The following is a 17,123-nucleotide window of genomic DNA, read 5'->3' as shown; positions in this document are numbered from 1 at the left end:
ACAAAAATCTAAGAACGTGTTTAATGCAGTCCTGAGTTCATTTCCTCCTTTCGTGGGGCAAATTTGGAATAAACTGTCAATGAACCGAAGTGGTTTTAACATTTGTTTTATTTGAAAGTAGGGATGCCCTAACACCTACCAAGACATTTTAAAAAAACAAAAACAAAAAAACGAAGAGCTAAAAACTGTACTGAGCAATAATCATAAAACTGGGCTGCAAAGCACGCACGCCATGCCTGACAAGAGTAAAAATTTTTTTAATTAAACCTTCAAGAGAACTAGGGTGTGAGCCCGAGAGAGTAATTTGTCATTTAGTTAAGGAAGGGTCTGTCTGTTCAGGACCTAGGCGAAAAGAGTCCTCGGCGGAACCGACGCAACCATTCTGTAATCGTGACCAGCGCGCTGATGCTGCGGGCAGAGGCACTAAAGAGAGAGGGTCATCGCAACGCCCGCCAGCGGCCCGAAGAGTTAGACTAACAAAGAGCTAATAGCGCACCAAAGCCCCCCGCCCCCCGAGCGGAAGCAACGTCTCCCCGCCACCCCCGCCCGCGACCCTCCCCAAGTTCAGGGCCGGCAGCCGACCCACGCCGGGGCCTGCGGCCAGGCCAGGGCCGCATTCGCCATCAGGATGCGGAAAACAGGTAGGGCAGAGAATAGAAGCCCCAAAGAGAAGAACCAGCGCTTCCCGAGCCGGTCAGCGCAGCAGCAGAAGGAAACGAGGCAGGCGGGAGGCCCCGGCCGAGTCCCCGCCGCCGGGCCCTCCTTCCCGGGGAGACGCCAGACACACCAGACAGGGCGCCGCGCTTTGTTACCGGCTGTGAGAAGCTCCGGCCGCCGCCGCCGCCATCGCCTCCGCCCCGGGGCGTCGCTTCCCGGCGGTTCTCGCCTTCCTCGGCCGAGTAGTCGATCTCCCCCTCCTCGGTCTTGAGGCGCTTGGCCTGGCTCTCGTACTCGCGGTCCTCCTCGTACGTCTCCCTGGGGGAGGATGAGGAGGAGGACATGGCGGCGGCCGGAGGGACCGGCGGGCAGTCGGGTGGGGGTGGCGGCGTGGTGCGGGCCTCGGACGCCGCGGGTCGGTCCCGTCGGAGGCAGCGCCTCTGCGGCGGGGTCTGCTCGGCCCGGCTGTCCGCAGGGCCCGCGCGCCCAGGAGCCGAGTGGGCACGCGGCGCGAGCGGGATGAGAAGGGCGCTCCGGAGCGGCCGCTCCCCTTTATTAAACAGCCAAAATTCAACCTCTCCCCGCTCCTCCGTCTCCGCTCCCAGCCCCGGGGAGCGAATCTAAGGATGGGACGCGACCGTGGCTTCCGGTCTTCCCTCCTCCCCCGACAAAGCTCCCCACCACCCAGGCCGAGCCTCCACCCCCACCCTCGCTGTCGCCGCTCAGGATCGAATCCAGCCGCAGCCTGCGGGAAGCGCCTCCGAGCCTGGATCTCGCTCCCTATTGGCAGAGAGGAAAGTCGACCAGGCTTCCAATTGGCTGTAAGGGCAGTTCATCAAAAGCCGCCCACGGCCCGGCCTCGCCCCCACCTCCCTGCGCCTTCTGAACTAGACGCTGGCCTGCGAGTCCCGACCGCGCAACGCTCGCCGCGCGCCCGGGGTAGCAGTTACTTCCCCGAGGCGGTTGGCACTGTTAGGCTCACCTGAGGTGGGGCGTGGAGTGAACCCCGGCTGGCAACGAGGCGTGCAGAGGTGCTCGGGTTGCGGGTGTTAACCGCCCTTCCGCTAATTTAAATGCTTTTATTACTTGTCTTCAAAAAGAGGATGAGGAAAACGTCTAAAATCCCTGTTAGATATACGTCAGCCCTAAAACTGTAGGGGATGAGGAGAGAAGAGGGTTTGGAACTGTGAAAGTGGGCTTTTCCTTAGGTTGTGCAAAATGTGATAGAAGCGGGTGGACTCTCCCCTCCACTAACGAAGTAATGGAGAGCAGCAGTCAACATTTACTGAATGCAGCAAGTGGGAGTCTGAAGAAGCCGCTCCACACCGGCGAATGTCAGTTTGATCAGTTAGCACTCATTTGTCATCTGGACCTCTCTTCTTTCCTGACACTTATAGGGGACTTGTCTGTGTGAGTCCCTGCTCCAAATGTGTTTTAAACCTTCCATATAAAATTTCATTCTTCATCCCAACCCTTTCCTTTCTGGATGATCTATTTATTTCTGAAAGATAGGAAAGCCTATCGAAATTCTCTTTATCCTTGGGACCACAGCTCACTTCCTCTGTGGGGCCATTGAGGACTCTTCCCTGCTTTCTCTTTTTGCAACAAGACCCTTTATACCTACCTCTTAGAATGTTCTGTTTTAAAGACTAAAAGCCCTTGAAGACAGGAACTGTACTCTTTTTCATCTTTGCAAACCCAGTTTCCATACAGTCCCCTCATAAGTTAGGTGCTCAACAATGCTGAATGAGTGGCCCTTGGGAAATAAAGATCCAGTACATCTTTCAGGAGAGTCACTGGCAAATCCAATGCAACCTAACTGCCCTCTGTGACAACCCTTGGAGGACTGCCTGTGATCAAGACCCAACAATTCCACTTCTGAGAAGCCAAAGAAAATTAAACGCTAATTTGAAAAGTACATGCAGCCCTATGTTCATTGCAGCATTATTTGCAGTAACCAAGATATGGAAGCAACTAAGTGTCCATTGATAGATGAATGGATAAAGAAGTTGTGGAACATATATATGTGTGTGTGTGTGTGTGTGTATGTGTGTGTATGTATATATACATACACACACAATGAAATATATGTGTGTGTGTGTATGTGTGTGTATATATATATACATACACACACAATGAAATATTACTGAGTTATAAAAAAGAATGATGTCTCGACATTTGCAACAACGTAGATGGACCTCGAGAGTATATAAGACTAAGCGAAATAAGTCCAACAGAGAAGATTACTGTATGATTTTACTTATACATGGAAACCAAAAAACAAAACAAAAACATTCAGAGAACGAACTGATGGTTGCCAGAGGGAAGGAGGTGGGGGGAAGGGCAAAAAAAGTGAAAGGGAATAAAAGGTACAAATTTCCAGTTATTAAATAATAAGTCATAGGAAATATAGTCAATAATATTGTAATAACTATGGTGTCAGATGGTTACCACATTTAGCATGGTGATCGCTTCATTAGCTATATAAATGTTGAATAACTATGTTGTATATCTGAAACTAACATATTGTATGTTAACTATATTTTAATAAAAATAAAGTCACGTATTCTCATTGTCCTTTTCCCACAAATGCTTTCCTAAATGTGGCTCTTTCTTTCCTAGGTGTGGATTGTTTCCTCTCCCAGCCTAGTTCTCCTTTCCAAAGTTATTTTACTCCAGAAAAAAACTCACCTATTTTTATTTATTGCTGACAGTGCTTTAACACGCAGTGTTTTCTACCTTATAATTTACAGTGCCTGTCATGTTGGAATCCAATTGCAAGCTCTTTCACAATGCCATACAGCTGTAATCAAATTTGCATGTGGCTCTAAGTGTATACACTGATGGAATAGAACTAAAAAAAAAAAAAAAAATTAGAAGTTTATTTTGTAAATTAAGATAGAATGAAAGTGGACAGACACAATATCAAAGAGGGAGCTGCAGAGTTGGCTGCAGACGAGGAAATGTCGTTGGCAGAGCACTGGGAAGAATGAGCAGAGCCAATACAAACTTCTCAAATATTTTGTGTAATGGTGAAAATATTTTAAATTCTCAAAGCCTACATCCAACCTATGGATCCTACCAGGTTAAAATGCAACTCTCATACCAATAAGTAAGGAAACCTAGCCTTGCCAAACCTTGCTGCTATACTCAGTGTTTACTGCACTAACTGTAGGTAGGGGTCAATATGTACTAGTATTAAACTTAATTCTTTCTTAGAATAGATCAAAAACTGTTAAGTGGAAAAAAAAATTAAGCAAACTTAGCATGTTTAAAGGACATAGTTCAGTACATTGACTTTGAGTGAACTTTGAGCTTGTTGCAGATGAGTTGTTTAGACTGTGGCACTAGGTTCTTTGATAAAGAATGTGCTAGCTAGCTCATCACTATACCTTGAGAAGAAGTAAAGAAGGAGGCCATAAATTCTATTCTGTGTAATTTAACTTAGATGAGATAAAGAAATTACACACTACCCAGTAGCCAGAAATGCCTAAGAAACTCAGAAACAGATCCCAAAAGGCATGACCATCTGGAATCTTTTGTACTACATACAGCCTCAGGCCTGAATGCTTAATTGGATTGGCTGCTGTTCATTGAGGTAGGAGACAGCCTTGAACTCCCATTGCCACAATTCAAAGGTGATTCAGAGGTTATACTAGAGTAGGAGACATCCAAAGTAGGCCTAGGGAAACTGATAATCAAGGTCCTTTATAATCTAGCCCCAAACTGCCCTTTTGTTTTAAATCTCATTGTGACTATAAAGTAATTTATAAGACATCGTGCTAGGTGATGAAGGAACTAGAAAACTATGAGCTGGTCCCTACTTTCTCAAGGTTTATAATCAAAGAAACAATGTACATACCCAAAAGAGAGGCTACAGGGCACATATAATAATAATAGCCATTTACAATGTGCCAGGCACTGTGCTAACCACTGCAAGAGTTATGTCAATAAATTCAGACAAAAAGCCCCTAGAGGCATTATTTTTACTATGCCCATTGTACAATTAAAGAAACAACATAGGAGAGATTAAAAGACCTGCCCTAGAGCACAGTAAATTAGACAGCCAGGATTGGAACAAAAGCAATCTGATTCCAGAGCCAATAATACTCTTCATCAAGAAGGATGATTTAATTATTGTATTTACTGCCACAAACATAGAGATCTAATTTATAGTCACTTATCATGACACTATTTCATTCACTAATTTTTACCGAGGTTATACAAGTATAATTCCGAGAAGGGATGAATTGATGATAGTTTTCACCATTTTCATTGATATATGGAAATTCAATTTCTGTAGGAAATTACAAATATAATGCACTGTTTTAGTGTTCACTTTTAAATTTAATTTCTATAGAAAAGGCTCAGAAATCATAAGAAAAATGTCACCATTTTCTGATGGATACATCATTTGATCAACTAGAAACGCAAACTAAGCTTTTCAAATCCAAACTCAATTTCCAATATTGTTATTTCCTTGAAAATACAAAACTTTTGTTTCCTTCTTCAGCTCCTACAAAAATCAAATAAAACCTTCGTGCGCACTTATCTGTGTGCCACATTTCCAAAGGATTGGAATCATAGACATGTATTAAGACATATTTAACGTGAAATCCGGCTTAAAACAAAGTCAACAAATCAATGAGTTTATGTGAAATGCTGTCGAATTCAATGAGTTTGTGTGAAATGCTGTCAAATTCAGAGTACATTATTTGTGATGATACCAGTTTCCTTGTTTGGCAGAGATCACCAAGAAAGAGACCTGTCAGGCATTGGTATCCAAACTAGCCCCTTTAATTCGATCCGCATTTGGTTAGTCACAGTAAAAGAAGCCACCGTTCCAAAAGAACGAGCCCCAAAGGAAGTGCTTCAAGCACTATTAGTTCCCTGTGTAGTCAAGTGTAACTACAGTGGTATTCTCTTTCAGCAGCTATCATCATGCGCATCTGCTTTGGAGCAGATGTGATACATCTGCAAAGATAAAATAGAATGACCTTAGAAGGATTAGCTCATATACCAGATAATGACAGGTAAAATTCAGATTCTTGTTATCAGTTATAGCCACTTACTCTTTTATCTTAGAAATAATATTTAAATTACTTTTCTCTCTGACTCATGTGAACTGATAGTGCTTTAGAGATCTTTGAAAATAATTTTAATAAAAAGACTAAAATCATAGCATTCTCTCCACAGTTGAAAATAGAATTTATCAAAGTAAATTTTCATCTTGTATATGAAAATATAGATAAAATTAATAAGTAGTTACACTTAACAAAAAGGTATTAAGATAGAATGTGAGATAATTGAGAGTAATAAGTAGCTCAATAATTTCTTATTAAGTATGAGCTCTCAATTCTTTTCTGTCTTTTTTTTAATTTGGGCAAAATAAAAATACCTTGGAAACAGCCCACCTGACCCCCTCTAGTAAGTTGTAGTTCGGAACTACATCACCACAGCTACTGTCTGGAAGCCACCAAGATCAAGAAGCTATCACTTTCACAGTCAGCTCCAGAATCACACCATACCAACTGTAATCTGAACCAGCAAAATGAATGTATCACCCCATGCTTCCTGATGTTCACAAAGCTAATGACTGAACCTCTACGGCAGAAAAAAAAAGCCTCCAACAGCATGCCTGTCAGAGAAACAGCCTTTCAGATCTTACATGGAAGCATCTGATTGTTGAATCCTAAGTACTTCCAAAATAATAGCTGCAATAGAATCTAGGGGATGTGATTTTTGGCTTACCAGCCTCTGCAATACAGGAAGTATACTTGAAGCTTGAAGGAGGATGAAATGGCTGTTAGGTGCAATCCTCCTTATCCTCTGTACTCCCTAATTAAATTAAATGTTTGGTTTAAATAGACCACACATTTTGTGCTACACATTTGTAGAATACTAAAAGATCATATATAAGAGAGAGAGAGAGAGCATGTACGCACTCCATAAATGGCAGGAACATCATAGAATCAAACCTCAGATCCCAGGCAGTTTCATTTTAGTACAACTTTTCTCAAGGGGGCAGGTAGGGAGGATGACATTTTAATAATTTGCTATTTTGTTAATGTCCAGTAAGTGCAACCTCCCATCTAGTTATATATTATCCACTATTTTCTGGATCAGTGCTCTCAAACTCTAACGTACACATAAATCACCTGGGAATCTTATGAAAATGCAGATTCTGATTAAGTAAATTGGGATAGAGCCTGAGATTCTGCATTTCTCACAACCTTCCAGGTGCTGCTGAAGATGCGAATGTGAAGGCCACATTTTGAATAGCAGCATTTTAGATAAGCCCTCACCAGCCAGGCTGCCCCATGAATGGGGTATGCTGAGATAATGATTCCCTTCAACCCTTGGGGTAGCTAGGTGAAGCCAGTTGCAGGCAGAGCCTCCAGGCCAGTAGGCTCCAGCTTCATCAGTGTACCATACAAGTAATATATATATACATATATACTTTTTTTTTTGTTTTACAAATAATATTTTCTACCTGTACTGTGATGTAGAAAGCATGGCACTATTTGAATAAATATGTCAGTTATTGAGTCTTGGTCAAGTATTGGCCAAAACATGTGCTCTTTTAGAATCCTTTATTAGTAGCAGAAATTTTTAAAAAATATTCTTGCAACAAATTAAGAGAACTAAAGATAGCAGTAATCAATTTACATATCACCAAATCAACTCGTTTAATAAAGACTCAAACCGAGAAAAGATAGTACTAATACTTCATGTTATCTCAATATGAAACAAAGTCTTAAGATGAAGCACTAAGGGGGTAATTGTTGGGTGGGTAAAGAAGAAAGAGAATTATTTAGCCACATAGAGAGCAGTCTTCTATGCCCTATGGTGTGGGTTTCTGAATGGTCAGAGCACCATGGGTCTTGTATGACCAGGGAAGAAAGGTGAAGAAAGCTGAGATCACAAAAGATAAAATTTGCCTACTTCACAACTTTAAAAGAATAGCTCTGCCCAGTGTTGTAGTGGAGAAGAAAGATTGCCAATGGGGCTTCCAGATCGTTAACCCCCAATCTTAGATATTTAAATATAAGAAAGAGAAGACTGGGTTAAAGAAGACAAGTGATCTAGAAATGAAATGGATTGAAGTATCAGGCCCCCACTGAGTGCTATTTACTTTATTTTCTGGCATTTTGGAGAAGTCTGGTTGTGACATGCCAGACATCACAGTTCAAGACTGGGACAGATTCAATTATTTATCATCCAACTAATACTATTACCAAATTGTGAAAGAATTTTTATTTTTAGACACTCATAGCTACAAAATCAGTTCTTGTCTACATTTCCAGCTGATCATCTGCCCACCCAGCTAAAGACTACATTTCCTAGACTCCCTTGCAGCTAGGCATGGCCATGTGACCAAAGTTCATGCCAATGAAATAGAAGCAGTTATAATGGTATAAGTTCTGCATCATTTGCTTAAAAAGAAATCGTTTGTCCTTCATGTCCTTTCTTTCTCTTACCACTGCTGGAGTACAGATGTGGTGCTGAGTTGGATTCCATCATGTGCAACACTATAAGGATGGCAGAACAGCAAGATTGAAGGCACTAGGTCCTGGGATGATTTTTATGAAGCAGAACCAACCACCATCCAGCCTGAACCACATACTTCCAGGTTGTTATGTGAGAGAGACAAACTTCTATTTTGTTTGTGTGCCTTATTTTGGAATCTTTTGGTTATAGCAGTTTTTAGCCTATACCTAGTATATCTATGTCAGACCCTCTAGGGAGGGAAACTTGATTGCTGGAAACCTCAGCTTGAAAAAATACTTTATATATTCTTTTACACTTTTCTACTTTTGTACTATACATGTATTCTCTAGTTATTAAAAATTCATCAATCAATTAATTTTTTAATGCCTTTGCATCCCTTGTAAATTATACAAAAACCAATGTTATCTTGCTGGAGTGCTTTTTCATTCTGGCTGAGAGGAAGAGCCATATAGTTGTTCCCAGACCTTCAATATCTTGGCTTCTACCACCAACCTCAGCAGATACTTCTAACAGAGTCTGATAACAAAAGCTATAATCACTAAATATAATAACTATATGAACCAATCCCAACATGAATTCTAATGGTTTTATGAGAACACAAAGCTTTCTATGCCGTCATCTGTCCCAATTCAGTCAGTCACTTCATGGGCTACTACTCCTATTCCTCTCTGTCTATTCTACAAACGTTAATAGTGTACATTTTCAACCCGACCCTGTGGTGGACACTAAGGATATGAAGATGAATAACACACCATTGCAACCCTCTCTGTGTCATATCAGTACTTATATCTTTAAGAAATCTAAGGCATATGATTACTTTCCCCTCCTACCCAGACTTATGTGAGATTTCAAAAAAATAGTGGAGACATAATTGAGGGTAAAGAGATATACTCCCTGCTCCTGAAACCACACTGTCTATCCAAAAAGCTAAAACTAACTCTCATATAATCCTCCCCCATTATTCCCCACTTATAAAATTATAGCATTAGAAACTATGGTTATAGGCAAACTTTAATTCTCTTTGATAAACTATTAATAATGAATGTGTATTACCTAAGTTAACCTTTATAAGATCTCTATCCCAAGTTTAAGAACCATTAAAATGATAATACCCTTTACCAAAGTAATTTGACTCATGAGAATTTGTTTAAACTAATATAGAAGCCATATGTATGATATTCATAACATTATCAGTGATGTCTGAGAGTGGGAAACGCATTAGATAAATTTTGATTGTCAACTAGATATAATTACAAGAATAGTGTGAAAATTAAGAGGATTTATTATTTAACAGAAAGTTTTTAAAAAGCATCATGATACAAGTGTGTGTGTGTGTGTAGGTACACAAGGTTTCTCAACCTTGGCACTATTGACATTTTAGATTAGATAATTCTTTTTTTGAGAGGGGGCTATACATTATAGTATGTTTAGTAGTATCCTTGCCCCCTACCCACAAGATGCCAATAGCACCCATCCGCCCGTAATAGGGACAATAAAAAATGTCTCCAGATATTCTCAACTGTCCTGTGGGAGGCAAAATCACCCCCAGTTGAGAATCCTTAGTAGATGAAATAAATACATAATCTATACTCTATGATCACAGTTATATGAAACATATGCACATATAGACAAAGCTGGGAGGAAATTTGGAAAAATTAAAAAGGCACTTTTAATAGGGTGATTGAAGTTATTGAAGCTATTAAACATTCTGTTTAATATTTTTGCAATAAAAATATTGAGGGTTAAAATAAAATCGAGTACTATCATGAGTCATAAACTCTTCTAAGCAGTTTTAATCTTTAAAGATTACTATACATTTCATTATTAGAGATAACTTTAATCTCTTACCACTATAATCACATCTTTAAAAGAAGCTTTATTTAGATGATTGCAAAGTCATTTTTTTAAAAAATCCATAATACCAAATTGACATGTGATTCAGATGAGGAAGGACAAAATGACTCATTAATACTGGACATGATTCTTTTTCTGCAGAATTCTTCTTGGAGCTAGCCCACATTCAGAATTGCCACTGATTTCAAAGGAAACTTTGTACGAGTGAATAAAAAATAAATTCAGAATTATTTCATCACTGAATTGGGTAAGAACTTAATGTATTTTTGGCTTCAATGGGAAAGTAACTGAAAATATTTTGACAATGCCCAATTTTATTTTTTAAAATGTATTAAGTATTACAGCATCTAACATTTGCAGAATACAGTGGTTCATTCTCTCATTTAATGGCTGTAAGGACAAGAAATAGAGCCTCAGTTATGAATATGTGCTGAATGATATAGCAAGTATAAAATACAGAACAAAGAAAGTGTAGGCTACTCTAATGCTGCAGGATTGGGAAACAGAACCATTGTCAACATTTACATAGCCATTCTTTTCCTTGCTCCAGTAGAACAGATCATTAAAAACTGTTTTCAAAAGTCTCAGGGGCATTATTCTGAAAAGCAATCTATCTGGGAAGCAGGTGATCAGGTGGGCCTAAGCCTTGGCAGGGAGGGAGGAGTGGATGGTTGACAAACACCTTCTCCTGTTCTAAGGCATATATTTGAATCTGTAAACAAACACAGGTGTGCTTGATGCAAATCCTATTTCCTCACAGGTAGCTGTTTTTTAGTATAATTTACATACACTGTGACCATTAAATTCTTTCTCGGTGAGGAAAAAAATCCAATAAATTGGATTAAAAACGTTTGATAATGAAAAACATTGAGATGAAGACTAGGTCGGAATGGGCAGGGCACTGATAAGCCAATAGGGGCACTTCTCCTACTCTAAACCGATTCCTCCACTGTCATCCCCTGCCATGGCCTTCACGTTCACAGCTACCAGATTCTTATGTTGGTATTTATGAAACCTAAAGAGTGGGGCTATAATGGCATCATTTCTGCAGGTACTATGATCTAAACACCAAATTAAAATTGACTTAAAATTATGTAGAACAAATTAGTTCCATGTTCATTCTAAAAGTTTAGAATGTTTTAGGGGCCAAGCTGACCAGCACACAAGGGTAAGATTCTAACCCATCTGTGGTAAATGAACCTGTAATGGACATCTCTCATTTTTAACAGTCTGGTTCATCCCCCTTATAATAGAACCCTTCTTTCCTGTCAGAAACCAAATCCAGGTGTCTTAGTCAGGGGTGAACTCTCACTCAGGGCTACACAGCCATCATCACAAGACTGTGCAAGTGACCAGACCAGGCCAACTAGAGTTTCCCATTTCCTTAGTGTCATTGCTTGTTTCAGAGATGTGTATGTGACGTAGCAGAACAGATCAGAATCATCTCCAGGAGTGTTTTGTCAGAGCTATTGGGAAAGACTGCTCTTGTTTTTTCTGGAGTTGCTAAACTGGGAGCACAGGCTTCTGGAACCAAAGAAGCCCAGAATGAAACTGGGAGAGTTAAGCAGAGCTGGGAGATAGGGAAACAGCCTCGATGACATCATTCAAGACTCTGCATCTGGTTATGTCTGAAGCTGGCTTTATGTTAGCTCCCCTTTCTTCCTCTACCATTCACTCTGTTGCTCCAACCTCAGAACAATTTACTCAGCTCACCAGGAGTAAAAACTCCCACCATTTCCAAGTCCTGACTTCGTGTAGTTTCCTTCCAGATGTGGTGCCAAACAACTGGTGAAGCGATAAGAATATGCAAGCACATGATTCATGATCTTCATTAACTTTGACCAACCGGGGAGAAAGACAACAGGTTGGAAGTACCTAGAAGCTCTGTCAAGCCCACAGGGTCTAGATAATCCTATTTTCAATCAGAAATTATTTTCCTCATGATATTACTTTTATCATTTCTAGAACTTCTCCCCAAATCACTTCCAAAACTCCTCTCCAGATAGTCCCCCAAAGTTCAGTTAGCTACACTACCCGTGGCTTTGCCCCTAATTGTTATTTACTTCATTTGCATGTGGTCTTTGTCATTATCATAAAGAGGGCGTTCCATTGCCAGAACAACTGTGGGGAAAGAGCACATCACAACTGGAGTGAAGCTTGAACCACACCAGATTCAATTCCCACTGTGTTCTTGGAAACCATTGCATAGACATTCTGCAGTTCCTGCCCATGTCTCTGTTTTGTTTCTTCTTCCAAAACTACTGACCGAATTTGCTAATTTATTTTACTTTTACTAATGCAGATAGCTTTTCTTCCTCCTATATAATAGATTATCTCTCTGAATTTCTCTTTTAAGTCAAATTGTCCATTCAGCCCTCTGAACCTCCCAACTTCCATAAGCCAATAAATTCTTCTTTTGCTTAAGCCTGTTAGGCCAGGGTTTCTTTCACTAAAAAGTGATTCAGAAGTGATCCTGCCACAATCTACTGAACTAGTAAACAGTTTTCAGGGGTTTTCATCCCTACAGGCAATTTTTGGGATGCTTACTACCATAATTCCTGGGATTCAAAGTTAGGTTAACTAGAAAAAGGAAGGAAAAAATGGTAGAGTGATCGCATGCCTGTGCCTCCACCCAAATACAGTAAAAAAGTCTAAGCCCACGACGCACATAAAAAAAAAATAGAGAGGAAACAGAAACAAAGAATATTCAACAAACTTACAGAAGATGGAAAGCGAATGAGGAAGTCATAACTAACTTATTAGAACGGAAGCAGTTAAAACCTAAACATCCTAGAGGGGAATTCCAATGAATCATGAACTAGAAACTGGGAGTCTCAGTAGTTGGAGCGTAGGTCCACAAAGGTGTGGACACCTAGAGGTGAAGGTGTGACTCTAAAATTAGCGAGATTGGTAGACTATGTGTGTGGGAAATGTTTGGACCTCTAGTCCCAGGTCCGCTCCCCAACTCTTAAGTAGCCACACAAATATTTTCCTCTCCACTCACCACCCTGCGGGAGGATGGAGGTTCATACTCTGGAGAAGTTAACCCAAGAACCACTGGACTTAGAGACTAAGCCACGTGAAGTGCAAAGGCAAGTCATAGAGTTAAAAAATGAACTCTTGAACTATGAAAGCCTCAAGCCATCTCCCTTTCCTGTTCCCAGAATGCGAGCGACCAAGCATACACCTACCACCCCGACCCCTGCCTTTACTTCCACCCAGTCAGAGATTTTCTCTGGAGAAACTGGACAGTCCCAGAGAAGAGACCTCCAAACACCGATATAAGAGGCTTCCGCAGTAATAAATCTGGTTCGCTACTCAATCAGCCTACAGCAAAGCCCTTCAGGCAATAAACTTTGTCAATGCACCTAGAACTTCCTTATGAGTCAGTCTTAAAAATTAATGGTCAGCCAAGGAATCCAGATGTTGCTCAAAGGGTATAAACTTCCAGTTATAAGATGAATAAATTCTGTGTATATAATGGACAGTATGGTAACTATAGCCAACAATATTGTATCACATACTTAAAAGTTGCTAAGAGATCATAAATGTACTCGCCACACACAAAAGAAGGTAATTATGTGAGGTGACAATGGAGGTGTTGACTAACCTTATTCTGGTGATCATTTTGCAGTATATACATGTATCAAATCATCACATTGAACATTCTACACTTACACAATGTTATATATGAATTATAGCTTGATAAAACTGGAGAAAAAAAAGAAAAATGATGTACTCGTGGAACTCTTTTCTCAAGACCCATTTCATATCCTTTGATGCTGGTAATAAATGTCACACTGGCACACTAACTGCCAGTGTGAGACCTGATTACCTGCATTTAACAATTACTAATCTAGACCAAGAGTCCTTCAGTGGAAATTGGGCTCTACTAAAACCAGGAAACATCATGACTCTGAGCCTTTGGCAGACACCGAGCCAGTCCTGTTATCAACTTCTCTCGCAACTGTGCAGTTTCCCAGCTCCAAAAAGGGCAGGGGGCCAGCAGCAGCCCCTTCTCTGCTGCAGGCCATGTGGTCCCTCTGGAGAAACACTTCTTCCCATTGATATCCCCCTCCACTGTACCCGCCCCCACTCCAGTCTCTCCTGTGACCTAAGACTTTCGGGAAATCCCTCAAGGGGTATAGTTCTCTACTTTAGAGGATGATGAGACCAGGAGTGTATCTGAATCTAGGTGGCAAATGAAGTTATAGCGGTGTTGTATAATTCTTGGTTGCATCGCAAGGTGTCCTGTACTCAACATGGTGGCAGCCTGACTGGAATAAAGGCCGGCAATAAAAATAGCATCTGATGAATTGAAAACAAACCACATGCCAAGCATTTTGTTAAACGCTTTACATATATTAACTCATGTAATCCTGGCAAGTAAAACTCTTATTATCTCATTTTACCAGTGAGGAAAATGAGGCTAAGAGGTTAAATAACTTGCCTAAAATTACATAGCTAGTAAATGATTGTTAGAATCGAGTTCTTTTTTTTTTTTTTTTTTTTTAACATTGACGACAATAATAAAAACCTGCTTGGGCTACACAGAAAGGACATTTAAGAACAGTGTTACCAGGAACTCAAGGATCAGGAAGTAACATCAGGTATCAAGATGGACTTGCTTACTTTTGTGGTTAGGTGTTCACCTCTCTCTCTTCCTTTCTTTTTTCCTTCCTCAAGGTCTCTTGCCTCATTCTCTGCATATCATCTTCCTTCTGTTGCACTCTTTTCTATTCTCCAGGCATATACTCTACTTCCCTATCATATGTGTATGCCCTGCCCTCCCTCCCCCCCACCAGTTTGTAATTTTCCTTGTTCTAAATTCAAGTGGTCACAATTCCAAATATTAGGAGAGAGAATTTGATTTATCTTATTTCCTCTTCTGATCCAATCAAATGTGTCCAGTCAGGCAGTCACATAATATAAACATGAATTACAAATAGCAGTTCAACATACAGAGTGAAAAACAAAATCATATAAAAAGAGGGCACACTCCTGAGGGCAGTTCTCAGAGGAGGCTTGTGGTCTGGGCAGAATTCCAAAATGTGCATTCGTCAGTGCTTGTGATTGGATTGGACCTCAGGTTTTTCTGACTCCAGAGCCAGAGTTCTTAACTACCATGTTATTCTGAAAGAAGGAAACTGAATACCTACTGGACTTTCACATTGTTAAAGTCATTGCAAACAATGTATTTGTAATGTTTTATTTATTCAGCTGGATGAAGATTCATTATAATATCTCATACACTTTTATGTATCTAAAATATTTTATAATTTGAAAGCCAAAGCATCATAAAATGTTGAGATTTTTTTTTTGTAATTCAAAAGGTGATCAAGGACTTTAATTTTTAGCAAAAATTGGCCTAACTCTCCAGAGTAACTCTCCCAGTAAAGAACACCTAAAAATGCTGGATAAAGTATTTTATTTCTCAAGCACAGATGTAGAGATTTGTTCTACTGAACATTAAGACATTATAGCTATAATATTAAAGAAACAAACAGACTGACAGAATAGACTAGATAACCCATAAATACACTTCCATGTGGAGATCTGATATATAACAGAACCGTCATTGCCACAAGTTATAGAAGCATGTATATGGTATGATTGAATTTATACAAAAGTTGAAAACAAGCAAAATCAAGCAATGTATTATTTAGGGATACATATGCAGCTGTTAAAATTATTTTACAAAGCAAGGAATGAAATTCAGACTTTGGTAGCGCCAGGGCTTGGGAAGAATGGGATTGCTACCATGAAAGTATTGGAAATGTTCTACTTCTTAAGCTGAGCGGGAAGCACAGAGATGTTCAATTTATTATTAATCTTTAGACTGTACAAATACGCTATATATACTTTTGCTTGAATACCTTCATGTTTTTAATTTAAAAGGTAATCTGAGTTCATTTTTAAAATCACTAAATTAAAAGCAAGTTTAAAATGCATAAATAATACAGTGTTCAAGTATCAATATTGTATACAGCTCTTATAAATTGATCAGGTAAGTAATAACACTGTGTTAGAAAATGGAACAGAAGTCAAGAATAAGCAAATTCAAACAAGAGGAATTATAAATAGCAGTTCAACATTTGCAGTAAAAAAAAAAAATTCTATCAATCTAATTGTAAAAGAAATTAAAATTTAATATTTAAATAGTATCTTCTTACAAAATTTTAAAAAATGTTTAAAATGTCATTTTGGGAACCATACTGCTGATAAGCAGGTCAATTGACACAAATTTGTGAAGAGCAGCTTATCAATACCTATCAAGAGTCCTGAAGTGTTTATATCATTTGGTTAAATAGTACCATTTCCAGGAATCTGTTCTATAGAAATTATTTTTATAAATCAACAAATATTTTTGTTACAAAAGAATAATACATACTGAATGCTTATGCTGCGTGCCACCTATGTGCTAAACCGTATGAAACAGGTGGTGTTATAACCTTTGTCTCACAAATAAGGAGACTTGGGCTAAGTTATTGACCAAATTATTCAGCTTGGAGATTCCAGAAGAGCCAGGATCCAAACCCAGGCATTATGATTCTAGAACCCCTATTTTTAAGTGCCACATTACACTGTAGCATTGCAGCATTGTTTCTAATTGTCAAAAAATAAAACTTTTTAGTGATTCAATAAACAGGAAGAGACCAGTTATTCATGAGAAGGGGAAAAAGAAAGAAAAAACTGACAAATGTCCAATAATAGCCAAATAGCAAAATAAAGTATAGTATATACAATGGGGAGGTGGGGGGGAGGATTACTCATCTCAGAAATTTTAATACATGGAAAAATATACATCTTGGAATTGAAGAAATGTAGTATCATGATGCAGTGTGAATATATTACTATTAAACTAAAAATGAAAGTGCTACTCATTGTGAATCATCAGCATCATCTTAGTAATCAAAGGGCAGCACCCTTTTATTTCCATTTTAATGTAATGTTAATAGATAATACATTTGCTTGTCCAAACATCAAACAAATATAAAAAATATACATAGTAGAAAGTCTCACTCTCAGCCTGTCCCAGACCCACTTGTTCCCATCCCTAACCCCAGGACAGGTCATTAATATCAGTAGTTTCCTGATCA

General features: G+C 39.5%; 1 protein-coding gene and 1 long non-coding RNA gene across 3 annotated transcripts in view; both read right to left on the bottom strand.

The window, feature by feature from the left end:
• Positions 1-17,123, bottom strand: part of HNRNPLL (heterogeneous nuclear ribonucleoprotein L like) — a 67,859-nt gene that overhangs the window by 31,037 nt on the left and 19,699 nt on the right. The window contains exon 1 of one of the 2 annotated variants that reach the window (XM_039887382.1): positions 813-1,316. The exons of the other annotated variant lie outside the window; for it this stretch is intronic. Within the exon in view, the coding sequence (XP_039743316.1) occupies positions 813-1,001 (189 nt within the window). The 5' untranslated portion in view covers positions 1,002-1,316. Of the gene's footprint in view, positions 1-812; positions 1,317-17,123 lie in introns of those variants that run through there. 2 annotated transcript variants of the gene reach the window in all.
• On the bottom strand, positions 5,437-6,593 carry LOC120621762 (uncharacterized). The gene is made up of 2 exons (XR_005658290.1): positions 6,409-6,593; positions 5,437-5,631 (listed from the first exon to the last, which is right to left on the bottom strand). It is a non-coding gene; the product is annotated as an uncharacterized LOC120621762 (long non-coding RNA).

This window comes from Pteropus medius, unplaced genomic scaffold, assembly GCF_902729225.1.
Source record: "Pteropus medius unplaced genomic scaffold, Ma_sr-lr_union100, whole genome shotgun sequence".
In the NCBI taxonomy this organism is placed as follows: Eukaryota; Metazoa; Chordata; class Mammalia; order Chiroptera; family Pteropodidae; genus Pteropus; species Pteropus medius.
Note: the sequence above shows the minus strand (reverse complement) of the source record. Positions and strands in the feature narration are given on the sequence as shown.